This window comes from Mobula birostris, chromosome 22 (assembly GCF_030028105.1).
Source record: "Mobula birostris isolate sMobBir1 chromosome 22, sMobBir1.hap1, whole genome shotgun sequence".
Lineage (NCBI taxonomy): Eukaryota > Metazoa > Chordata > Chondrichthyes > Myliobatiformes > Myliobatidae > Mobula > Mobula birostris.
The window spans coordinates 47,724,790-47,751,061 of record NC_092391.1 but is presented as its reverse complement, the minus strand read 5'-3'; the positions used below and the strand labels follow the sequence as shown (position 1 = coordinate 47,751,061).

Genomic DNA, 26,272 nt, shown 5'->3' with positions numbered 1-26,272 from the left:
AGATAAAAGAGTAAAAAGGTCGGCATGGATGTGGAGGGCTGAATGGCCCATTTCTGTACAATTGTGACTCACTAATGCCACCACTTAACGTACCTGTTTCCACTTCAATAACACGCCCAGATCCTACAACACATCTGCTTTGGAACATTTCATTCATAATTTCAATCCCAGTTGACTTGAATATTCAAATGTGTACCTGCCAACCTTTATTGTTCTCATCCCCAATAACTCAAAGATCTCATTCATGTCCTAACTTGTAGCAAATCCCACTCACCCATCTTCCTTGTACTTATTGGCTGACAAACGCTCATGGTTCTGCAGTGCCTTGATTTTCCACAATCTGTCTTACCCTCTCCATCCTGCGCAATGCCTGAGGTATCTGCACTCCTTAATGAGCTGCTTGCTCATTCTTAAATCATCGCCTCCATCACTGGCACCCATGCTTTCAGCTGCCAACATTGCAAGTTATGAAATCTGAGGGAAGTGAGATTGGTAAAAAGAAGATATGAGATGGATCTGGTCAGCAGGATTAAAGAAACTCCCAGGAGATTTTATAGGTATGTGGAGAGTAAAAGGGTGGCTAGGGAGAGAATAAAAATCAAGGTGTGGAACCACAGGAGATGGGAAGGAACTTAGTGAATATTTCTGATTGGTTTTTACAGTGGAGAAAATAATGGATGCTAAAGGAATGAGTGTTGACTTGCAGCACATACAAATTACCAGGGAGTAGGTATTGGCAGTCTTAAAGGGTATTAAAGTGGATGTATCTCCTTAAGTGGATCGTTAGGATCTTCTGGGAAGCTAGGGAAGAAATTTATGAAGCCCTTGTGCAGAGGTATTTGCTTTGTCCTTAGCTATGGGTGAAGTCCCTGAAGACTGGGTGTGCCCAGTGTTGTATCATTATTTAAGAAGGGCAATGAAGACTAGTTTGGGATCTACAGTTCAGTGAGGTAATTAATGTACGAGGTGCTGAGTGACAGGATCTGTCAGCATTTCAGTAGACACTGAATGGTGTCAGTCTGCGTGGCTTTATGCATGCATGTCTGACAGGTTTCGCAGGAGTAACCAAGAGGAACGGTGAGGGTAGAGCAGTAGACGTTTTCCATGTGGACATTAACGAGGCTTTTGTCAAGGTCCCCCATGGTAGGCTAGTGTGGAAGATTAGATAGTGTGGGATCCAGGGAGAAGTGGGCTGCTGAAGTCCTAATTGGTTCAATGGTAGGAAGCAGAGGGTCATGGGTGTTTGGCATGCTGCTCTTCACCTGTCAGGGCATTTAGCATAGTAATTGGCGTGTTATATTGCAGTTGTACAAGATGTTGCTGAGACTTCATTTTGAGTATTATGTACAGTTTTAGTTACCCTGTTATAGGAAACATTATTCAACTAGAAAGAGTAGAGAAGTTTTGAGGATGCTGCCTAGACTCAAGGGCCTGAATTCCAGGGAAGAGTTTGACAGGCTAGGACTTTATTCCTTGGAATGTAGGACATCGAAGGGTGGCCTTACTTCTGCATTAGTCTTCAATGGGAGACCCCAGTAGCATGCCAGAAATTTGAGTGTGTCGGGGTCAGAAGTGAGTGCAGTTGTTCCTACTAAGGAAAAAGCTTGAGAAGCTGAAAACATCTAAAGATAGAAAGGTGACCTGGACCAGATGTTATACACCCCAGGGTTCATAAAGAGATGGCTGAAAAGATTGTGGAGGCATTAGTAATGATCTTTCAAGAATCACTAGATTCTGGAATGGTTTTGGAGGACTGGAAAATTGGAAATGTTACATGCTCTTTAAGACGAGAGGGAGGTGAAAGACAAGGAATCATAGGCCAGTTAGCCTGATTTCAGAGGTTGGGAATATGTTAGAGTCTATTATTAAGGATGAAGTTTCGTGGTACTTGGAGCCACACAGGGTTTCCTTAAGGGGAAATCTTGCTTGACAAATCTGTTGAAATGCTTTTGAGGGAATATCAGGTAGGATAGACAAAAGAGAATCAGTGGATGTCGTTAATTTCAGAAGACCTTTGACAATGTGTTGCACATTGGGCTGCTAAATAAGATAAAAGCCTATAGTAATATGGGAATGATACTAGGATGGATATACAATTGGCTGACTGGTACGAGGCAGAGTGGAAATAAAGGGTGCCTTTTCTGGTTGGTTGCCGGTGATTAGTGGTGTTCTATCGGAGTCAGTGTTGGGTCTGCTGCTTTTTGTGCTTTATGTCAATGGTCTAGATTATGGAATTGATGGCTTTGTGGTCAAATTTGTGGTATATACCCTGGGGTGTATACCACCTGGTCCAGGTCATGTTTCTATCTTTATGCATTTCATTTTCCCAGGCACTTTCTCCTTAGTGAAAACAGCTGCATTCACTTCTGACCCTAACGCTCTCAAGTGTCTGGCATGCTGCTGGTGTCTTCTAGTGAAGATTAACGCAAAATACGCAGCTTGTGATACAAAGACAGGTGGAGGGGCAGGCAGTGTTGAGGATAGGTAGAGAGTCTACAAGTGGACTTAGATTAGTAGAATAGGTAAAGAAAAGGCAGATACAATATGATGTAGGGAAGTATATTTCATGCACTTTGGTAGAAGGAATAAAGGCATAGTTTTTTAAATGGGGAGGAAATTCTGAAATCGGAGGTCCAAAGGGACTTGGGAGTCCTGGTACAATTTTAGATTCTCTGAAGTTTAACTTGCAGGTTGAGTTGGTGGTAAGACAGGCAAATGCAATGTTAGCTCTCATTTTGAGGGGACTAAAATACAAAAGCAAGGATGTGATGCTGAGGCTTTATAGGTTAGACCACATCTGGGGTATTGCGAGCAGTTTTGGGCCAAATAATGAAAAAATGTGTTGGCATTGGAGAAGGTCCAGAGGTGATTTATGAGAATGATTATGAATGAAATGGTTAACACATGAGGACCGTTTGATGGCTCTGGGCCTGTACTCACTAGAGTTTAGGTGATGAGGGGGAAGCCCATGGAAACCTACCTAATATTGTCATGACCAGATAGAGTAGATGTGGAGCGTATATTTCCAGTTGTGGAAAAATCTGGGATCAGAGGACACAGCCTCAGAATAGGAGGAATTCTCTTTAGAACAGAGATGGTGGGGGGGATTTCTTTAGCCAGAGATTGGTGAAATTGTAGAATTCATTGCTGTGGAGGTCAAACTATTGGGTTTATTTCAAGCAGAGGTTGATAGATATGTGATTTTGTAATGCTGTCAAACATGGCCAAGTGGTTAAGGCATTTGTCTAGTGATTTGAAGGTCGCTCGTTCGAGCCTTGGCTGAGACTGCGTGTGTGTCCTTGAGCAAGGCACTTAACCACACATTGCTCTGAGACAACATCGGTGCCAAGCTGTATGGGTCCTAATGCCCTTCCCTTGGACAACATCAGTGGCGTGGAGAGGGGAGACTTTTGCAGCATGGGCAACTGCTGGTCTTCCATACAACCTTGCCCAGGCCTGCGCCCTGGAAACCTTCCAAGGCGCAAATCCATGGCCTTATGAGACTAACGGTTGCCTAAATGCTGTCAAAGGTTATGGGGCAAGGGCAGGAGAATGGGGTTGAGAGGGATAATAAATCAACCATAATGGAATGGTGGTGCAGACTCAATTGGCTGAATGGCTTAATTCTGCTCCTATGTCCTATGTCTTGTGTTCATGTAGATGCATATGAAATTGGACGGCAAAGATAGAGTGAATGCACATAATCTTTTTCAGGACAGCAGGTGAAAGGTTTAAAAGGGAGTGGAGGGGAAACTTTTTCATACAGAGAGTGGTGCATATATAGAATGGGCTGGAAAGTAGGTGGTTGGAGTAGTTACAATAATGATATTCATAAGGCCATTTGATTAAGTACGTTGATTGGGGAATTTATTGCCATAATTGTTGGTGAACACATGTCCTAAAATTTAGATGAGGTATTATTTATCTCTCCCCCGCCCCCCCAACCACCAAATAAGAGTCTATGCCCCAGGTATGATTCGAGCCTCCCTGGCATTGGCACTTCTGTAGAGATGAGTAATCTGTGGGCAGTGACAGGGCTTCAAGTGATAGGTCCATGAATCCTCTTGACTACCCTCATGGTCCTTTGATAGCTATGTGAATGGCTTTTTCAACTTTCTATGTATGAAATATTTTATAGAAACATAGAAAACTTACAGCCCAATACAGGCCCTTCTGCCCACAAAGCTGTGCCAAACATGGCCTTACCTTAGAACTACCTAGGCTTACCCATAGTCCTCTATTTTTCTAACCTCCATGTACCTCTCCAGGAGTCTCTTAAAAGACCCTATCATTTCCACCTCCACCACCGCTGCCGGCAGTCCATTCCACACACTCTCTACTCTCTCTGTATTTAAAAAAAAAAACTTGCCCCTGACATCTCCTCTGTATCTACCTCCAAGCACTTTAAAACTTTGCCCTCTCATGCCAGCTATTTCAGCCCTGGGAAAAAGCCTTTGACTATCCATATGATCAATGCCTCTCATTACCTTGTACACCTCTATCAGGTCACCTCTCATCCTCCATCGGTCCAAGGAGAAAAGGCCGAATTCACTCAACCTATTCTCATAAGAAATGCTTTCCAAACCAGGTAACGTCCTTGTAAATCTCCTCTGCACCATTTCTATGGTTTCGAATGTCCTTCCTGTAGTGAAGCGACCAGAATTGAGCACAGTACTCCAAGTGGGTTCTGATCAGGTTCCTATATAGCTGCAACATTACCTCTCGGCTCTTAATCTCAATCCCATGGTTGATGAAGGCCAATGCACCATTTCCACATCCATTATGTTGAATATTGGATGAAATAATTTAAGTAACATGACCTGCAGTGCACAGGTGCCAAATTCTTGAACGCACTGGCCCACGTGATGGTGTTAACCAGTGGTTCTCTGTGGAACTGCTGGCACGAGAGTAGTACGGTGCTGGCTATTACTACCAAATTCTTGTGGTAGTGCCTTTAACACTTGTCACTGTAAGGCCACTGCTTAAGTATTTTCTGTGGCATGTTAGATGTGGAAAAACTCCAGTAGTCTGCTGTCAGGTTATTCAGAAATTCTGATGGTTTAACACCCAATTCACCAGGAATTGTTTGCTGTGCCACTTTGACTCACCACAAACCCATTTCCCATGCTCCCTTTCCGTTCCCTTTCCACTCCCCCGTCCCCTGCACTCCCTCTAATCCACCCAGGCCCAAAATGTATATTGAAAGGCTTTGTGAGTCAGCTGCCTGTTACAGTATTTAATATTTAACTTCAAACTGATACCTTTAAGTTATCAGAACAGGGAACCACCCTACCAGCTTCACCAAACATAATTGCTATCCATAGTGGTGGAGTTATCCGGCACAGAATGGTGCTGATGAATATGCCTTCCTGAGCTAGGTCCATTTGCCTGCATTTCCTCAAATGCCTCTTAAACCACTCTGATCCATGATCCTATCCTGATGTCTTTTAAACATTGTAATTCTATCCACTTCTACCACTTTCTCTAGCAACTATGCAGCAAAGCCTGCCCCTCTTAACCTTTCCCCTCTTAACCTTTCCCCTCTTAACCTTTCCCCTCTTAACCTTTCCCCTCTTAACCTTTCCCCTCTTAACCTTTCCCCTCTTAACCTTTCCCCTCTTAACCTTTCCCCTCTTAACCTTTCCCCTCTTAACCTTTCCCCTCTTAACCTTTCCCCTCTTAACCTTTCCCCTCTTAACCTTTCCCCTCTTAACCTTTCCCCTCTTAACCTTTCCCCTCTTAACCTTTCCCCTCTTAACCTTTCCCCTCTTAACCTTTCCCCTCTTAACCTTTCCCCTCTTAACCTTTCCCCTCTTAACCTTTCCCCTCTTAACCTTTCCCCTCTTAACCTTTCCCCTCTTAACCTTTCCCCTCTTAACCTTTCCCCTCTTAACCTTTCCCCTCTTAACCTTTCCCCTCTTAACCTTTCCCCTCTTAACCTTTCCCCTCTTAACCTTTCCCCTCTTAACCTTTCCCCTCTTAACCTTTCCCCTCTTAACCTTTCCCCTCTTAACCTTTCCCCTCTTAACCTTTCCCCTCTTAACCTTTCCCCTCTTAACCTTCCCCCTCTTAACCTTCCCCCTCTTAACCTTCCCCCTCTTAACCTTCCCCCTCTTAACCTTCCCCCTCTTAACCTTCCCCCTCTTAACCTTCCCCCTCTTGCTGTAAACCTATTCTTTCTAATTTTGGACTCCCCTACCCTGTGGAATTAGACTGACTTTATATTTGACCTTCATGATTTTATAAACTTCTATAAGGTCAACCCTTGGCCGCCTCCACTCCAGAGAGAAAATTTCCAGCCTATCAAATTGCTCCTTATAACCAAGTGCTCGACACCAGGCCACATTCTTGTGAAGCTTTTCTGCACACTTTCTAGCTTAATTTCATTCCTCCTATAGCATGAACCTGTCCTACAGGCAACCAAACTGTGCACACAAATCCTGGTGTGATCTCGCCAACATCTCTGTTCATCAAGTTCAGGAAACATTTTGGAGTTATCCCCAGTGTTCTGCTTTTAATTCCTTTAAAATTACATTGACTGAGAAAAGAATGCCACTCCAAGGAATTTTCTGGCTTTGATAGAATCAGTAATTATCCAGATACCGTTTTTTCATTGTTAAAAACATGAAGGATATTGTTCAGCATTTCAAGGTCATGGTAATTTTGATTCCAAATACCATATCAATGGATTTGCTGACGCCATAAACATTAATGAAACTTGTGATCCGCTGTACAAAAAGCATTTTCTTATTGACTTTTTCAGATATCTTGGGGTATGTGTTAAAGAAGATAAACTCTATCCTATGCTTGAGGTAAATATTATTTTACCACACAAACACAATGCAAATAAGATGTAAACAAAATAGTCCATTTGTATTGTTAAGTGTTTGCGAATGTTCTGATTTGCAGTATGTTAATGGTGGATGCCTGGAAGAACTGCTAGCCAATAAAGAAGTTAATCTGACTTGGAAGGAAAAAGTAGATCTTGCATCAGACATTACAAGAGGAATGGTGTATCTACACTCAAAGAATATCTATCATAGAGACTTAAACTCCAAGGTAAGGTACAGACTACAGTTGAAATTTATCCTCTGTGTAAGGTGCTAAACACAGGGTGAAGTAAAGCACGTACGTGTGTGTGTGTGTGCACTAATAGTACTAAAAGTTCAATGATATAGTTATATATTTGAACCTTTCACGCTATTAGAAAATAATATTAACAATATTTCAAAATATAAAAACATAAGGAAACTGTAGCAATTAACTATATTGGAATTAATTCAATTTGGATTGTGCATAGCACACCCAGCTCCCTCATAGCCATTTCCATGGACTGAATGGGATTGCTGAACCTGGGGCCAAGTCAAACTGTCTGTTAGTACAATAGGCAACTATCCCTGTAAGTGCCAGGAAAATGTATTGCTATGTGCGGTTGGGATGGCCCCAGAACTCAGCTGTGTGGAAGGCTTCAATTTTAAAGATTGAAAGTACATTTATTGTCAAAGTATGTACACGAACTTGCCTACTTGTGCATGAGCATCCCCAGTTTCGGCATAATTTCAGAGGTGAAAGCAGGCATCGGAAGTTCAGTTCTAACAGAAGTTTTGGGGCTTTTATTTTTGTTTTTGAATCTTGTTAATCATTAAATAGAAACTATTTATCCTTAAAAACAGTTTCTGTTAGTTACTTTAAAATGAGGAATTTCATAATGTGGCCCATTGTTGTTTCATTTCTGGAGATGAGGTTTGAATCTCGTATTGTTCTGAAGTGATTGGATAGTCTCAAACCAATCTGTAGTTCAAACAATGGGGCTATATTTGTTTTACTTCAATGCAAGTAACCAGATAATTGGCAATCTTGTCTAACTTGTATCTCAGATGCTGCTGAGGGAATAGAATCACTATTCTTGGCACAGCATGAGTGAGAGCTTTTAGGAAAAGTGACAGAATTTTGCAAATCAGAAACAAAAAGGCATTTAAGAGACTGCTGCATGTCAAAGTCTGGAAATAAATGCAACTGTTGCAAAACAGATCTTTGAAATTTTATGCATACACAGACATCCCACCTCTCCTGGAAGTGCCGGGAGTCTCCCGCATATTAATAGTGGCTCCCTGATGCCTGCAAATTATATACAATGTCCCGGAAATTGATTTTTTTTGAGAGCGAGCGTGAGAGAACGTGCGAGAAAGAGCGAGTGCAAGAGCAAGAAAGCAAGCGCGAGAGAGCAAGAGCAAGAAAGCAAGCGTGAGAGAGCGAGTGAGAGCGACCACGAGGGAGAGAGTAACCACGAGCGAGAGGGCGCAAGAGAGAGAGAGAGAAAGAGAGAGACACACACACAGAGTTCCAAAAAAAAAGTCAGAGTGGCAGAGTGTTCTTAAAAAAAAAAAGAAAATATAAAATGTACGTCACCCCAGACTACACTAAAGTGTACCCCTGCCTAATAGGGGTCAAAATAATGACAGTGTTGCTCGCTGCACTGTTTGCAACGGTGACTTTTCTATTGCCCATGGTGGGTTAAGACTGTAAAAGACATGTTGAGGTGAGTTTATCAGGTGTCATTCGTTCATTAGCATAGCTAACATTATTTAAACCAGCTGGTTAGCTGCTAAGGAGCTACTCTATTGCAGACGTCCCACCTCTCCCGGAAGTTCCGGGAGTCCCCCGCAAATTGATGGTGCTACCTCCCTGAAATGAGTTTTTGCAAGGTGGGATGTCTGCATACAGGTACGAAAAGGAAATTAATAACGCAAATTACAGTAACGAACCAAGTTGTGTGGAATCACCTTATCTTTGCTTTAAATTTGATGTAAAAAAGAATTGGAAATTATCACAAAATTATGCTTCCTCCTTCAAATGCGGGATGAATTGAAAGTTTAAAATGAGTGTAGTTTCTGAATGGAAATATTGTGAGGTGGCTAACAGGTATTTTGTTTAAAAGGGATAAAAGGCTAACAGTCCGTATATAGTTATTCGTTACCAATACAGAGAGAATAAAAAGTGAGCATATTGAAATATTAATAAGGGTCCTGTAAAATATTTATAATCATTCTGTTCTGTTTTCATTTAGCTGTAAATGAATAATGTGCTTCATTGAGTCTGATAAAGACTATTTCCTCTTTATTATGTAGTAAGCAACATATTGTGTGGGAGGTAGATAATAAGGATTAACTTTGCAGTTTACCACAGTCAAGCTGCTTTACTCATTCTTCACCTGTATTTGAATGGCATTGTACAGCGAAGCTTGTCAGCACAGAACACTCCCACTGCACGTCATGTGATGTGATAAATTATTGTTCAGTCATTCTCAAAAAGAAGACCCTCTTCTGAGCTGTACAGTGTGTTCATATTCAAATGAATCGCTTTTAGCCAGACTTCAAACAAGATGTCTCATATAGCATATTTCACATTAGCCTGGTTATAAAGGCCACTGAAAACAGAATAAGCAAGAAGATCAGCACATGTGAAGATACATTTGAAAGGCTCCTGCCGTGCTCACAATCTGACAAACGAATGAGACACCATTCATCATTAACTACAACAGATACGGGAGAGACTGCAGACAGGAGAAAGAGCTTGGCTGAACCATAACCTAAATAGGATGAATTGGAAGGAAATTTGCGTCGACTTGCTCTCCATAATAAATGAACATACAGTATTTTACACGGAAGAAAATAAAATGGTGTTGAGGTTCAAAGTACGTTTATTATCAAAGGTGAATGCAAACATTTACTTCAATGGCTGGAAGAAAGATAAGATAAAATCATTTTAAATTTGTGAAAACTGCTTTGATGTTTTATTAAGAACCACCAGCGAATATGTCCAAGCAAAAGTGGGAAAAAGATCCATTATGCAGCAATGACCATATAATAGAAGAGTTAGTTCATTTGGCAACGATCTGTAATGAGCGGGGCACTTCAAAGTAAACTTATTATCAAAGTACATGTATGTCACCGTAGACAACCCTGAGATTCATTTATTTATTTATTTAGAGTTAATACATGAAATACAATAGAATCAATGAAATAATAAACACCAGAAAGTCTGCAAATGCTGGAAATCCAGAGCAATACACACACAAAATGCTGGAGGAACTCAGCAGTTCAGGCATCATCTATGGAAATGAATAAACAGTTGACACTATAAGCCCTTCAGGATTGCAAAGGAGGGGGGAAGACACCAGAAGAAAGTTGTGCAAAGGAGGACTAGCTGAAAGGTGATGGGTGAAGCCAGGTGGGTGGGAATGGTAAGCGGCTGGTGAGGAAGGAAACACGAGGAATTCTGCAGATGCTGGAAATTCAAGCAACACACATCAAAGTTGCTGGTGAACGCAGCAGGCCAGACAGCATCTCTAGAAAGAGGTACAGTCGACGTTTCAGGCCGAGACCCCCTCCTGTCTTCTCCTATCATTTTGGATCTCCCTCTCCCCCTCCCACTTCCAAATCTCTTACTAGCTCTTCAGTTAGTCCTGACGAAGGGTCTCGGCCTGAAACGTCGACTGTACCTCTTCCTAGAGATGCTGTCTGGCCTGCTGCGTTCACCAGCAACTTTGATGTGTGTTGGTGAAGAAAGAATCTGAGTGGATCATGGGAGACAGGGAGAAGGAGGGGAACAAGCGGGAGGTGAAAGGCAGGTGAGGAGAAGGGGTAAGAGGCCAGAGTGCGGAATAGAAGAGAGGAAGGAAATGACATTTTACTGGAAGAAGAAATCAATGTTCATCACATCAGTTTGGAGGCTACCTATTTAAGTCTTAAATGTCATATTTAAATTTCCTGACACCGTCGGGAGATCAAAGGTAGAGATGCTAAGCAACTTTAAATTCCTAGGTGTTATTATTTCTGAGGACCTGTCCTGGGCCCAGCACATAAGTGCAGTTATGAAGAAAGCACAGCAGAGCCTCTACTTTCTTAGGAGTTCGTTTGTATATATTAAAAAAAATTTGGTATTATATCTGAAACTTTGACAAACTTCTAAAGATGTGTGGTATTGATTGGCTACATCACAGCCAGGTATGGAAATAGCAATGCCCTTGAACAGAAAGCCCTACAAAATGTAGTTCATCATGGGTAAAGTCCACCCCATCATTAAGCAAATCTGCATGGAATGTTGTTGCAGGTAAGCCGCATACATCATCAGCGACCCCAGCATCCATCTCTGGGACCTCTGATATCCAGATCATGCTCTCTTCTCGCTGCTACCATCAGGAAGCAGGTACAGGAGCCTCAGGACTCTCACCATCAGGTTCAGGAACAGTTATTACCCCTCAACCATCAGGTGCTTGAACCAGAGAGGATAACTTCACTCAACTTTACTTGCCCCATCACTGAACTAACTGTTCCCACAACCTATGGACTGGCTTTCAAGGACTCTTCATCTCATGTTCTCGATATTTTTTGCGTATTTATTTATCATTATTATTTATTGTATTTTCATAGTATATTGTCTTTTGCATACTGGTTGTCCATCCAGTTGGTGTGGTCTTTCATTGATTCTATTATGGTTATTGGATTTATTGAGTACGCCTGTGAGAAGATGGGGCTCAGGGTTGTATATGTTGACGTATGTTTACTTTGATAATAAATTTACTTGGAACTTTGAATCTAGACAGAATATGAGGTGTTTCTCCTTCATCCTGAGAGTAGCCTAATTATGGCAAAACCGAAGATCAAGGAGCGACATGCCGGAATGGGAGAAGGGATAGGAATTAAAATGGTTTGCTGGAAACATCAGCTTTTGCCAGACGGAACAGAGGTGCTCCACAAAGTGGTCCCCAGATTATGTTGGGGCTCACAAATGTAGAGGAGATCATATTGGGAGCACCGGATACAGTAGACGACCCCAACAGATTTGAAGATGAAGTGAAAGACCACATCCAACAGCGTAGATAATCAATCAGTGTGCAAAAGACAACAAACTGTGCAAACACAAAAGGTAGTAGTAATAATAATGAATAAGTAACCAATAAATGTCGAGAACATGAGAAAGTCCTTGAAAGCGAGTCCATAGTTTGTGAGCTAATAATTGGTTCTAAACCAGGTGGTGTGGATCCTGATGCTCTTGTACCACCTTTCTGATGGAAACAGTGAGAAGAAACCATGGCCTGGATGGTGGGGGCCCTTGATGATGGATGTTCCTTTCCTGCGACACTATTCCATGTAGATGTGCTTAATGATGGGGAGGGCTTTACCCGTGATGAACTGGGCTATATCCACTATTTTATTTTAGGATCCAAAACCCGAGCCTCAGTACCTCCCTCTACAGCTGGATTCTTGACTTCCTCATCGAGACACCACAGTCAGTGCAGATCAGAAATAATATGTCCTCCTTGCTGGCAGTCAAAACTGGTGCACCTCAAGGATGCGTGCTTTGCCCACTGCTCAACTCTCGGTACAGCCACGACTGTGTGGTGAGGTGCTGCTCAAACTCCATCTATAAATTTGCTGATGATGCAGCTATTGATGGCAAAATTTCAGATGTTGATGAGGAAGTGTACCAGAGTGAGAAATGTCAACTGCTTGAATGGTGTTGCAACAGCAACCTTGCTCTCAACATCAGTAAGATCAAGGAATTGATTGTGGACTACAGGAAGGGGAAGTTGAGGGAACACACACCCACACACCAATCCTCATCGAGGGATCAGCAGTGGAAAGGGTGAATAGTGTCAAGTTCCTGGGTGTCAACATCTCTGAGGATCCATCTTGGGCCCAACAATTACAAAGAGACCATGACAGTGGTTATATTGCATTTGGAGTTTGAGAAGACTTGGTATGTCACTGAAGACTCTTGCATATTTCTACAGATGTACTGTGGAGAGTATTCTAAGTGGTTGCACCACCGTATGGTGTAGAGCGCTATTACACATGATTGGAAGAAGCTGCAGAAAGTGGCAAACTCGGCCAGCTTCATCATGAACACTAACCTCCTCAGCATCGAGGACATCCTCAAATGACAATGTCTCAAAATGGCAGCAACTAACATTAATGACCGCTGCCACCCAGGACACATTCTTTTCATTGCTACCATCAAGGTGGTGGTACAGGAGCCTGAAGACACACACTCAACACTTTACGAACAGCTTCCCCCACCCCCCATCACTTTTTTTACCTCACTTTTTTTGCACTAATTTAATTTTTTATATATATTTCTTATTGGAATTAATATTTTTATTATGTATTGCAACATACATTTGTTGTAGAGAAAAATTCATGACGTATGCCATGAATTACGATATTAAACCTGATTCTGTCTACTTGCATAATTAACAATATGTAATTGTCTTTTGAAATATGTGAAGGATTGAATAAAGGATGCCCTTCTGGAGTTCGCGTTTATTTATCACTGATCATTACCTAGAATGTTTTCCTTGCTATATCTCTGAACCTTTTCAGCTAGCACAATGAAGGCATTGTACATTGCTGCTGAAGTTTGTTCCACTGAAGCCAATGGAAAGAACTTCAGAAGCAGATGTATAGTGCTATCCACTGAGATGACTTTCTAAGGCCTCTTTTTTTTTTTGATGAAACTTCTTGAATGATAACTACTGGGTTGAAGTTGCAGTCAACAGTGAATTTCCTACAATCACCACTCACACTTGAATGGAGTTCAAACTTAGCTGAAGGGATCCATACAATTAGCAATTCCAATGAAAAATCAATTTAATTCTTTGCAATGAGACATGTCAAAGTGTCTTTTGTTGCACAATGTTATTGTGGCGAAAGAGCATTGTCAGAATAAGCCTCTCCACAAAAATGGTGAAGCGGTACTTGTCCCTGGCTTACTAGGTCTCAACATATACTGTGTTCCCAGATGTTTCTGAAATACAAGAAAGTTCAAAACTAAAATCTTTTCATTAATGATGCTTAGAAATATTATAAAATTGCCTGCATTCAGGAGAGATTAAAATGCTCATTGAACAAGAACAGGTCTCACTTGACACCAGAGATATTTGGCCCAGCAATTAACCCCAAGTCCATCATGAGTGGCCATCTCTGCTGTGTCGTGGTCGGTAATAAAAAGCAGCCAGGATTTCCTTTCCAGGACATCAGAGATGCCCTCCTTCAAAGAGCAGGGGTCCTTTCCTCCACTATTGATGCTGCCCTCACCCGCATTTCCTCCATTTCTGGACATCCACACTCACCCCATTGTCCTGCCTCCTTAACAGGGATGGAGTTCCTCTTGTCCTTGCCTACCACCCCTTGAGCCTTTCCATCCAGCATGTCATTCTCTGCAACTTTTGCCATCTCCAAAGGGAGGCTACCACCAAATACATCTTTACCTCCCCCTCGTTCTCTACTTTCCACAAAGGTCATTCCCTCCATGATCCCCTTGTCCATTCGTCCCTCCCCACTAATCTCCCTCCTGGCACATATCCCTGCAAGCAGCCAAAGTGCTATATCTGTCCCATTCACCTCCTCCCTCACCTCCATTCAGGGTCCCAAACAGTCCTTCCAGGTGAAGCAACATTTCACTTGCAAATCTGCTGGGATTGCTTATGATATCCAGCGCTCACGATGCGGCCTCCTCTACATTGGTGAGACGCATCGTAAATCTGCCAAAAGCGGAATTTCCCAGTGGCCAAAAATGTTAATTTGGATTCCCATTCCCTTTCCGTCATGTTGGTCCATGGCCTCTTGTGTCACGATGAGGCCATCCTCTTGATGGAAGATCAACACCTTGCATTCTGTCTGGGTACCCTCCCTCTGATGGCATGAATATCGATTTTACCTTCCAGTAAAACAAAAATTCTGTTCCCCTCCCCTCTTCAATTTCCCCACTCTCACCCCTCATCTCTTTCTGCCTGCCTATCACCTCCCCCTGGCTTCCCTCTTTCCCTTTCCCCTATGGTCCACTCTCCCTTCCTATCAGATTCCTTCCTCTCCATCCCTTTACCTCTCCCACCCACATGGCTTCACCTTTCACCTTCTAGCTATCCTTCCCCCACCTTTTTATTCTGGCATCTTCCCCCTTCCTTTCTGGTCCGGAGGAAGGGTCTCTGCCTGAAACGTCGACTGCTTATTTACTTCCATAGATGCTGCCTACTTCTGAGTTCCTCCAGCATTTTGTGTATGTTGCTTTGGATTTACAGCATCTACAGAATTTCTTGTGCTAATAACGGCAGCTTTATTTATTTATTGAGATTCAGTGCGGAATCGGTCCTTTGAGCCGAGCTGCCCAGCAACCCACCAATTTAACCCTTGCCTAATCACAGGACAATTTACAATGACCAGTTAACCTATCAATCAGTATGTCTTTGGACTGGGAGGAAACCGGAGCACTTGGAGGAAACCTATGTGGTCATGGGGAGAACATAGAAACTCCTTACAGTCAGTGGTGGGAATTGAACCGGGGTTGCTGGTACTGTAGAGTGTTGTGTGAACCACTGTGCTGCTGTGCCGCAATTGGTTTATTGTCGCATGTTGGGTGCCACAATGGCGTAGCGGTTAACGCGACACGATCACAGCGTGGCGCATCGGAGTTCAATTCTAACATCATCTGTCAGGAGCTTTAACATTCCTCCCCATGAATGCGTGGGTTTCTTCTCATGGTCCAAAGACCTACTGGTTGATAGGTTAATTGGTCATTGTAAATTGTCCTGTGATTAGAACATAGAAGGGTACAGCATGGGAACAGGCCACTTGGCCCACAATATTGTGCCAAACCAGCTAAAAACATCCAAACACTAATCCCTCCTACCTACACTATGTTCATTGTTCCTCAGATTTGTGTTGTGTGCTTGTTATAATAGTGCAGAAAGCCACAGGCAGGCCAGAGAGGGATTTGGATGGGTATTAAAGTGGCAGCCAATGAGAAGCTGGGTGTTGCCTCAGCAGGTGTTCAACAAAGTGGTTAGCCATTCTGAATTTAGTTTCTCCATTGCTGAGGAAAGCACATTGTGTACACAGAGTATGGTGCGCTAGATTTGGAGAAGTGCAAGTGACTTTCTGATTCACTTGGCATTTTGAGTATTCTGGTTTAGCCAGAACTCTAAGTATTGTGCCTGGTTCTAAGTAGCACACAAGAAAGGAATATGTAGACTAGAGGCTTTGTAATGGATGATATAATGGAGATTAATTAAGATTATTAAATTATTCCAGGGATAAAGGGCTTAAGCTTTGATATATTGGATGAGCTATTCATCATCATCATCATCATCATCAGGTGCCATGCCCAGTTTGAGCTTTGACTGCCATGGCCCACACACTCCTGTTTCGGGTCAAGTGGATCAATTCATTGGTATTCATTTCCAGTTCTCTGGCTGCTGTCTCCATCATCATTTGTCTTTGTCTTCCTCTTGCTTTCTTCACTTCAATCTTTCCCATAATTACTGTGCATTCTAACGCCTCTTACCTAATCACATGTCCAATGAAGTTACATTGCCTTTTCATGATCTCATACATTATTTCTCTTTTTGTGTTTGCCTTGTTCATGACATCCTCGTTAGATATTCATTTCATCCATGATATTCTTTCCATCCTCCTCAAAAACCACATCTCTGCTGCTTTAATTTGCTTCCTCATGTTACTAGATATTATCCAACATTCTGATCCATATAACATAACTGGATAAACGTAACATTTCAGTACTCTGAGGCAGGTTGTCATGCCTAGTTTAGTGTTGGTCAGTATACTCTTCATTCTCATAAAGCTGTCTTTTGCCATCCCTATTCTTCTTTTGATGTCCATTTCGCATCTGCCCTCTGATGTCACCCAGCTTCCTAAGTAGCAAAAGTTCTGTACTTGTTTTATGTCTTCCCCATTTATTCTCAGCCTGCAGATAGGATTCTCCTTTTTGGATATCACCATACATCCTGTCTTTTTGCAATTGATAGATAAGACCCATTTTGCACTTAAGAGCTACTAGGCTAGGGTTAAAGAGAGCGGTTGCTGGGCGGTGCGGCTCGAAGGGATAGAAGGGCCTGTTCTGCACTGTATCCCAAAGTAAAATAATAATATACCAACATACAGTGAAAATTTGCTTTGCCATCCATGCAGATCATTCTTAAATCGTAATTTACAGTGAGATTTAGAACTGTTCTGCAGCAAATCTGTTTTGGCACTGCCTAGGTTTATTTACCAGGCCCAAACAGTGAATTTGTTTGCCCATTATAAATTCAGTCATCTTGAGTCACAATTTTACACAAGTAGATTCTACTAATTGGTCCCGAAAGGAGCAATCTTGGGGTTTATTGTTCACATATAACCTCTAACGGATTGAATTGCATTTAATTGTTTTTATCTGTATGCTTTCATACAATGCTATCTGTGTGCATTTTTTTGTATGTGTCTCTAAGAATTACTTTTGGCAAAATTTGTACTTATTCCTAAGCCTATGATCTCATTCAACGGCTTGAACAGAGTTGTGGAACTTCGTTCACCCTGTGATCCTATAATGGCTCTCAGTAATTTACATGTTTTGCTTCTCATCAGAATTGTTTGATTCGGGTAACGCCACGTGGGAGAGAAGCCGTAGTCACTGACTTCGGGCTGGCACGGGAGGTGGTCGAGCTGCCCACAAAGGACTTCGACCGCAAGTTGTCCTTAGTGGGATCTGCATTTTGGATGGCACCTGAAATGTTACGAGGTGAACCTTACGACAGGAAGGTAACGTGCAGCCAATGTTTTTGTAGTTCTTCAGAGCAAGGGTTGGGTCTCTTCACATTTTTCTCACCTTAAGGTGATGTACTATTATTTTGATACTGAGATACTTATTGTATGAAGAAAATAATGAACTTAAAATTAATAGAAGTACATGTATTTAAAAAAAAAAAATCAAACTTTGTAACTTGGATACTCTGGCATCTGGAAGGTCATACAATGCACGGCAAGCCACCAGAAGTTTCTTTTAAGGGCCTCCACTGTAAAATCTTACCGTATGTGAGTTACAAAGCATCTTTGACATAGTGCAATATTCTTTGCAGGGAATAGAATTCTCAGAGGTACTGTAGTGAAGTGTAGTCCTGCTGTTAAACCACAAGTAAATCCCTTTATATCTCTCTTTCCTAATGCTCCCATGTTCTGGAACAATTTACTATCTTATAATCCTGTAATTTAATTATTTGGATTTTAATATTTATGCTTTGCAAAGGGCATACTGATTATGTCCTAAATCAATTAAAAAGTCCAAAATTATTGGTAAAAGCTATTATCAAAATAACGTAGGGTAAGGTATTTAATAAGAATACATCAGGATAAAGTTCCCAAGCTACTTTTTTATGGCATGGACCAAAACCACTAAGCAAGGGGTCAGTGGACTCAAGGTTGGGAACCCCTGCCATAGAGAGAAAAGTAACTGTTGGGTTCCAAGAGAAGTCAGATCATTAGATTATGAGGACACTCAGTCCTCGTTTATTGTCATTTAGTAATGCATGCATTGAGGAATGATACAATGTTCCTCTGGTATGATATCACAGAAACACAAGACAGACCAAGACTAAAACTGACAAAAACCACATAATTATAACATATAGTTACAATAGTGCAAAGCAATACCGTAATTTGATAAAGAGCAGACCATGGACACGGTAAAAACAATTCTCAAAGTCCCGATAGCCCCATCATCTCACGCAGATGGTAGAAGGAAGAAAAACTCTCCCTGCCATGAACCTCCAGCACTGCAAACTTGCCAATGCAGCACCCTGGAAGCACCCGACCACAGCCGACTCTTGAGTCTGGCCAAAAACTTCAAGCCTCCAGCACCGAGCACCATCTCTGCTGAGCACTTTGACCCCGACCCCGGCCCCGGCTGCCAAGCAACAAGCAAAGCCGAGGATTTGGGGCCTTCCCCTCCGGAGATTCTGGATCGCACAGTAGCAGCGGCAGCGAAACAGGCATTTCAGAAGTTTCATCAGATGTTCCTCCGTGCTTCTCACCTCCGTCTCCATCAAATCAGGATTGTGCAGGGCATCCTACTTGACAAATAACAGATATTCATTCTGGAGTGGCCGCTGCGCGCTGTGTCGCGCCACCGTCTTCTCTTCCATTTTATTCAGATCTCACTGACTCTTTAAAATTCATTCCTGGAGTGAAGATACTTCAGTTCTGACTCTTGTGTCCACCCTTAATTTCTTCAGAACAGACCAGCTAGTTGTGATTACAAAACAGAAGCAGGAGGGAGGCCACCAGACCCCTTGAGAGTGCCTCGCTATTCAACGTATTCATGGCTGATCTGTGCTATCCTGGACTGCTCTTCATGTTCACAGGCCTCAGTTCTTCAACCTTACAAATATTTGTCCAGTTGTATTTTTTGAGTCTAATGATTTGCCCCACTCACCATCTGGGCCAGAGAATTCCAGAGATTCACCATACTGCTGATTGATCCTCCATCTCTGGCAGTGTTCAGGGCTTCCTTCATCATGTCAGTAGATTCTTCAGTTTTCACTACCGTCAGTCACGCAAGGCCCAGGTGGACACAGGAATGCCGTCACTCTCGGTTGTAGAAGGATTCTTCATTGCTGTTTCCATAACACTTTTGTTTTACCAGCCGGGGTTGTTAGTCCTGAGCTGACCCCCTGAACCCAGAGGACCAGTGGACCACTATTAGTCTGGTCTCCACCCTTTGCCCTGTTTAGCACGATTGACCCTACCAAGAGCCAAAGCATAAAGCTCTGACTCCAGCCAACTTAGCTCTCCGGGTTGTTGAGGCACGTAAGTCTCCAAACCACAAGATTGTGGTCCTCTTGGAGGACCATACCCTGAGAGAAGAAATTTCTATGGACCTCAGCTTTATACCCCTCTTCTTGTAACTATGTCGCCTTCTTCATAACTTTTCTGCTACTGAAAACATCTCACCATCTATCCTGGCATTTTCCGTTAGGATCTTATTTGTTTGAATAAGGTTACATGAACACACAGGAACAAAAACCAAGCTCTATGGCCTCTGATAGGCTAATTTCTGGGAATGTCCTGCTGTATATTATTTGAACTGTCACCAATGCAATTATATTCTATCTAGGTAGGGGAACCAAAGCTTTACACAGTCAGTTTGAGCCACTGACATTAGAGCATCTAGAATCATATATAGGCTACATCGAGTAAGGGCAGATGAGCTTCTTAATAAGAAAAAAATAAAAACAGAAAATGATAGAAATTCTTTGACTATTACACAATTTATGCAGAGAGTATTAGCATTTAAGGCTGAGACAGACAAATGTATATCAAAGGTCATGGAGATCCAGTAGGAAATTATTGAAGCCAATAATCAGATCAAGCCTTGGCCCTATTGAATAACGGAGCAACCATAAGCGGCCTTATAACCACAACCACCTCCAGTTTCATCAGTTAAGGTGCAGCTCAACATGGATTTGCAAAACGTGGTCTTGGGATTGAACGGATTGCTCTTGTTCCAAAGGAGCATGCAGTGGTTTTGATTCTAAATACTGCTATGTCATGAAAGTTGTACTTTATGGCAACAGTACCATGCAAAGACATAAAAAATGTTACTTTTATTATTTTGATGCATTTTCTTTATGTCCCACTCGAGTGGATTTTATTTATCTTGCTATAGATCACATAGGCATTTAATAAGTTCTTAAATATTGGGAAGTCATTGGCATGGAAGGATAGAGCATTGACTTTCTTCAAGTTGCATTTTCAGGTCCAGGCAGAATTGACTCATTATCAATACAAACTAACACAGATCTCTTGGAAGAAGTTTTTGGACATTTTCAATGTTATTGTATTCTAACCACATAGTCCGCAACAGGAACAGTAGAGACATAATGGGAAATCTAAGGAGGTTCCATTCCAGCACAAAACCTTGGATTACATTACAGTACTTGGATGAGGAATATACAGTGCCTTGTAAAAGTATTCAGCCCCCAACCCTTTGTTCACATAAATGAGTATTACAACCAGGGATTTTGATCAATTTAGCTGAGAGTTTTTATTTGTGAATCACATGCTTCTTTTGCACAGTGGAGCCCCTATTTAGCAGCATTTATCTTCCCATCAATCCTGACCAGATTTTAAGTCCCTGCTGCTGCAAAGCATCCTCGTAGCACGATGCTACCCTCCACCATACTTTACAGTAGGGATGGTGTTACCTGGCTGATGTGCAGTATTTGATTTATAGAATATACACCGTTTAAAGTGGAACTTTTTGGACTCAACATTGGTTTCTTCTGACCACAAGACTTACTTCCACTTCTTTACAGTTTTTTCTAAGTGACACTTTGCAAAGTCTTTATAGGCAAGGATATGCTTTTTTTTTTAGCTAGGGCTTCTTCCTTGCCACTCTTCCATAAATACCCTTTTTGTGTAAGACCTTGGAGATTGTGGAGCCATGAACCTCAACCTATTTTCTGTAGCTCACTCAGAGTGACAGCTGGTGTCATAGTAGCCTCTCTTATAAGTACCATTCTTCTCCAATGACTAAGTTTAGAGGGCCTGCCTGACCTAGGCAATGTGCCTGTGGTTTCATATTGTTTCCACTTTTGTTTCCAATTGGCTGCACTGAGCTCTGAGGTGAGCTTGTACCCTTCTCAAGATTGGAACTTCTCTATTATCATTTCCCTGATTTGTCTTAAATAATGTTTTGTCTTCATTTTGATTTGGTCTGTTGAAAATGTCTGTTTAAATCTTACAGAGAGGGGGAATATTTATTCAGGTGATCCTCCAATTTTCTACATCAACAAATTGGGTAAGTTGGCGGGGTAATATATAGTATTGCACCTGAGGAAAGTTAGCGTAGTAATAACAAAGGGGACAAATATTTTTTCAGCCTCACAATTTTGGTTTTTAATCTTCAGTAAATTGTTGACAGGTTTTGGAATTTTTCTTTTGACTTGACATGATCCACAATGTTTTGTAAATTAGCTCCAAAATCCTATTTCAATATATTTTAAATTTAGAAAATGAGACAATAAAATGTGAAAATAGTTATGGCGGCTAAATACTTTTTAAAGGCACTGTGTATGTTCAGAATGATTCATCTAATAGCCTTTACCCAGGTTTTTTGTTCGATAATCCTGCATTTGATTGATCTATCATGCAATGTTGCATTTCTGAATGCTATAAATGCCATGGTCTGATTTATCTACAAACTTGATTGTTTGTAAAAGCATGTTAATGACGGGGATCAAATTGAGCATTGTGCTGATTGTTTTTAACCATTGCATATTTTACAGGTTGACGTTTTTTCCTTTGGTATAGTATTATGTGAGATACTTGGCAGAGTTCCAGCTGATCCTGAAATTCTACCCAGAACACAGGTAGGTGTAACTGAGTTGCTAACAGCAGGGCCAAAGAATCTAAGCAATAACTGAAGTCGGTTTGCCTAACACTATTGCAGCCAGGCAACCCAGTTCCAGTTTCAGTTTCACTGCTGTCCGTAAAGAGTTTGTACGTTCTCTCTGTGGCCACGTGGGTTTCCCCTGGCTACTCTGGTTTCCTCTCACACTCAAAGACGTGTGGGTTAGTAGGTTAATTGGTCGCGTGGTACAATAGGGTGGCATGGACTTGTTGGGCTGGAAAGGCCTGTTACCATATTGTATCTGCAAATAAAATAAGTCGTTCAGTGGGATGGAATTGGCTCCAGAGTATTTGATCATGCATTTGGGATTGGCATCACAAGTGCAATGAGAAAAAGAATCAATGCAGCAGAGATGTGGTTCCTCAGTAGAATGCTGTGCATATCATACATGGACAGGATAACCAACGAAGAAGTTCTACAGAGAACAAAAACAAAACGTATGTTACTTATGTAAAAAAAAAATCAGAAAACAACAATCAAATTCTTTGGACACATCATGCGAAGAGAGACATTAGAACATTGAGTTACATCTGGAAAGCTGGAAGGAGAAAGAAGCAGAGGCAGACAGAGAATGAAAATGATAGACGGAATAACATCATGGTTAGAAACAGGGGAGGCAACAGCTACAATTCGGAGGGTCAGGGACCGTGATGGATGGAGAGACATGATCGCCTACGCCGGACGACAAGGCCCCTGAATTGATCATTGCGACAGCATAGTGGTTCAACAGTCTTGTTTTGAATAATGAAAATCTCCTCTTTGAGACTGGATGAATTGTGAAATTAAAACTCACATTTTTTTTTAAATCTTGTTTCCTTCCTGAATATGCTTTCTGAGTTTAGCAGTGTACTGCAGCTACTTTCACAGGCATCTTCACACCTCTGGTGCTCTGCCACACAGCAGGCATGCAAAGATCTTTCCTCTAGATTTAAAGTGTATCCTGTCACCTTACTGGGGATGGTAAATGTATATTACTGACGTAAACCAAACTTCGCAATGTTGCATCAACGCATCAGTGGAATATCTTTTTGTATAGCTTCCACTGCAGCTTCTCAGCCTTCAGCATCAGCCTTTAGTTGAAATCCCTTCCTTAAATGATTCTAACAGCCCCAGATATTATGTTTTTCAATAGGACGACTTGCTGTAGCTCCCACTGATATAAGTGAGTGAATTGGTGAGGGTGGGGTGAGTGATAAATGCACTTGTTGCAGTTTATAGCTGAACTGATTTTGGTTTGAATCTTGCGAGTGAATGCTGTCAAATAAATGATGGAGGTTGATCTTAATATGGGAAACGTGTCGAGGTGGAATCAGAACAGTGAATTGGAAAATGCTCTGTAAGTAGGCATATGAAGGGTACTTGAATATAATATATATGCATCTATTTAATATAAACAATGAAAATCAATTAAATTTCATTTCCTGTGGAACAAGTCAGGAGAAATAAAAAGACTTGGAAAAATAAAAGCAATATTAGCATTTCCTTTCATTACTACTTTAGTCATTGAGTCCAGGCTGAATGGTTCCTTTACATGTCCGCCCTCCAGAAGCTACCAGGGTGCTATTGTTGAAACGGTGCGATGACAGTTTTGATTCAGCCCGGTCAGCAGTGAAAGCAACAGTGGTGCAGACAGCAGATTAAGAGAACCACCGATCTTCTGTGAGATCAGCCGGCTCAGCTGAGCTTTGGGATGAGAAGGCTCTCTGGTTCACATGGCCCTGCTGTTCATGTGTAAATTACTGAGCCAGAGCGCTTCCATTGAAGATCTTGCAAATGCTTATTATTGTTTTTCACTGTTTCTGTTCTATCCGTACACAGTAAATAGTCATGGAAAGATGATGACAACTTGATGCTAAATAAGGGAAGGAATCTCCATGCCAATGTACTGTGGCTGGCCCAGTGAGGAGCTCCTAATTCAACTAGTCAATTAGACACATGTTGATTCCCTTACTTAAACTCCATGCAAGTTCATTTAATATTATGATATTTTCATAATAAGATCAGTTAAGAGAAATAATATCAACTTCAATATCAATGGGTCTGCAGTTGAGAGGGTGAGTAGTTCCATATCACATCACCGAAGATTTCACCTGGACTGTGCACACAGTCTGTGTGGCAAAAAAAACCGCAGGCGACTGAATAAGTTTGACATGATCCCTCAAATCCTCAGACCTTCTACAGGGGCACCATTGAGAGCATCCTGACTGGCTGTATCACCACCTGGTACAGGAACTGCACTGAGCCCTGTAGAGAGTGGTCCAGACAGCCCAGCGCATCTGTGGATGTGAACTTCCCTCCATTGAGGGCATTTACAGCAGCAGGTGCAGAAAGGAGTGCTGGAAGATCATTGAGGACACCAGTCACCACAACCATAAACTGGTTCAGCTGTTTCCGTCTGGCAAACGGTACCACAGCAATAAAGCCAGGACCAACAGGCTATGGGACAGCTTCTTTCTACAAGCCATTAGACTTACAAATTCACGGGTCTGTACATTGGGATGGAATCATAGCACAAAGATTTTTACTCCCCCACATCGTGGGCTGGATGTAAGATTTAAATAAATCAATTCAAATAAGTGTTGTGCATTCTCCCATTGTTAAATCTTTTTTTTTTGAATGTTGCACCTTTTCAACAGGAATACTTTTTGATCTCCGAAGGCGTTTCATGAAATGGTCATCAAACATGTAACATTACCAAAGGCATGAAGACTAATAGTTGGTCAAAGTAGTAGTTTAATAAGAGCATCTTAAAATGGGAGAGGGAGATGCAAAGCAGGGAATTCCAGGGCCTATGTCATCCCAACCTTACCTATGAGCAGAAGCTGTGTCCTGCAGTAGTGAAGCAATTAAAATTGGGGATGCTCAGGAAATCAGAACTAAAGAGGAATTGGGTTCTTAACTTCAACTTGTGTGTTCACACCTGTACCAGACTAAAGAGGCAAAATCATTGAGTATTTGAATTTTTCTTAAATCAGCGTATTGATTTACCAGTTGTATAGGTCAAATAGCTTTGGAGGTGATAGGTAAAACACCATGATATACAGTGCCTATAAAAAGCATTCGTTCCCCCCTTGGAAGTTTTCATGTTTTATTGTTTTACAGTATTGAATCACTGGATTTAATTTGGCTTTTTTGACACTGATCAACAGATAAGGACTCTTTTGTGACAAAGTAAAAACAGATCTCAAAGTGATCTGAATTAGTTTTTTGAGGAGGTATCTAAAATTGAAGGCAGGGCAGTTGCCATTCTTTCTATGGACTTTAGCTAGACACCTGACAATATTCCGCTTGGTAGGCTGGTCCAGGAGGTTATGGTGCTTGAGATCTTTGAGGAGGTAGTTAAATACAATAGAATCCAAAATTGGCTTGGTGATGACAAGCAGGTGGTAGTGAGGGAGGAATGCTTTTCTGATTGGAAGCATATAATCAGCAGTGTACTGAAAGGATCGGTGCTGGGACTCAGTGACATGAATGTAAATCTGGGAAGTGTGATTTAGTTTGCAGGTAACAGAAAGATTGTTGGTGTCAAAGTAAGGAAGAGTGTTAAGGCCACAGCAGAATATAGATCGGACAGCATTGGGTGAAGTAATGGCAGTTGGAATTCACACCCAACAAGTGCAAAATGATGGATTTTGGGAAGTCATTTTGGGGTAGGGCATGTGTAGTGAATGGTGATATACTAAGGAATGTTGATAATCAAAGCGATCTTGGAGTTGTATTCCATAATTTCCTTGAAGTCAGCACCGAGGTCAATAGAGTGGTGAAGGATGTGTTTGCCTTTGTTGGGACAAGAATATAAAATATAGAACATTATGTTTCCACTTTACACAATGCCGGTTTGGCTGCACTTGGAAAGTTATGTGGAGTTCTGTTCACCACATTACAGGAAATATGTGGTTGTGCTGGAGAGTGTGCAGAAAATACACCAGAACCTTGCCAGGACAGAAGGACTTTAGATATGGAGAGAAATTGAATGGACCAGGTACGTTTTCCCTGGAGTGTTGGAGACTGAGAGGCATCCTGGTCG

General features: G+C 41.7%; 1 protein-coding gene across 4 annotated transcripts in view; it reads left to right on the top strand.

The window, feature by feature from the left end:
- LOC140186186 (dual specificity testis-specific protein kinase 2-like) overlaps positions 1–26,272 on the top strand; it is a 120,175-nt gene that overhangs the window by 86,124 nt on the left and 7,779 nt on the right. For all 4 annotated transcript variants that reach the window (XM_072240132.1, XM_072240130.1, XM_072240131.1 and 1 more), the window contains 4 exons: positions 6,764–6,812; positions 6,910–7,059; positions 17,424–17,597; positions 22,121–22,204. In XM_072240132.1, coding sequence (XP_072096233.1) covers positions 6,764–6,812; positions 6,910–7,059; positions 17,424–17,597; positions 22,121–22,204 — 457 coding nt within the window. The remainder of the gene's footprint in view (positions 1–6,763; positions 6,813–6,909; positions 7,060–17,423; positions 17,598–22,120; positions 22,205–26,272) is intronic.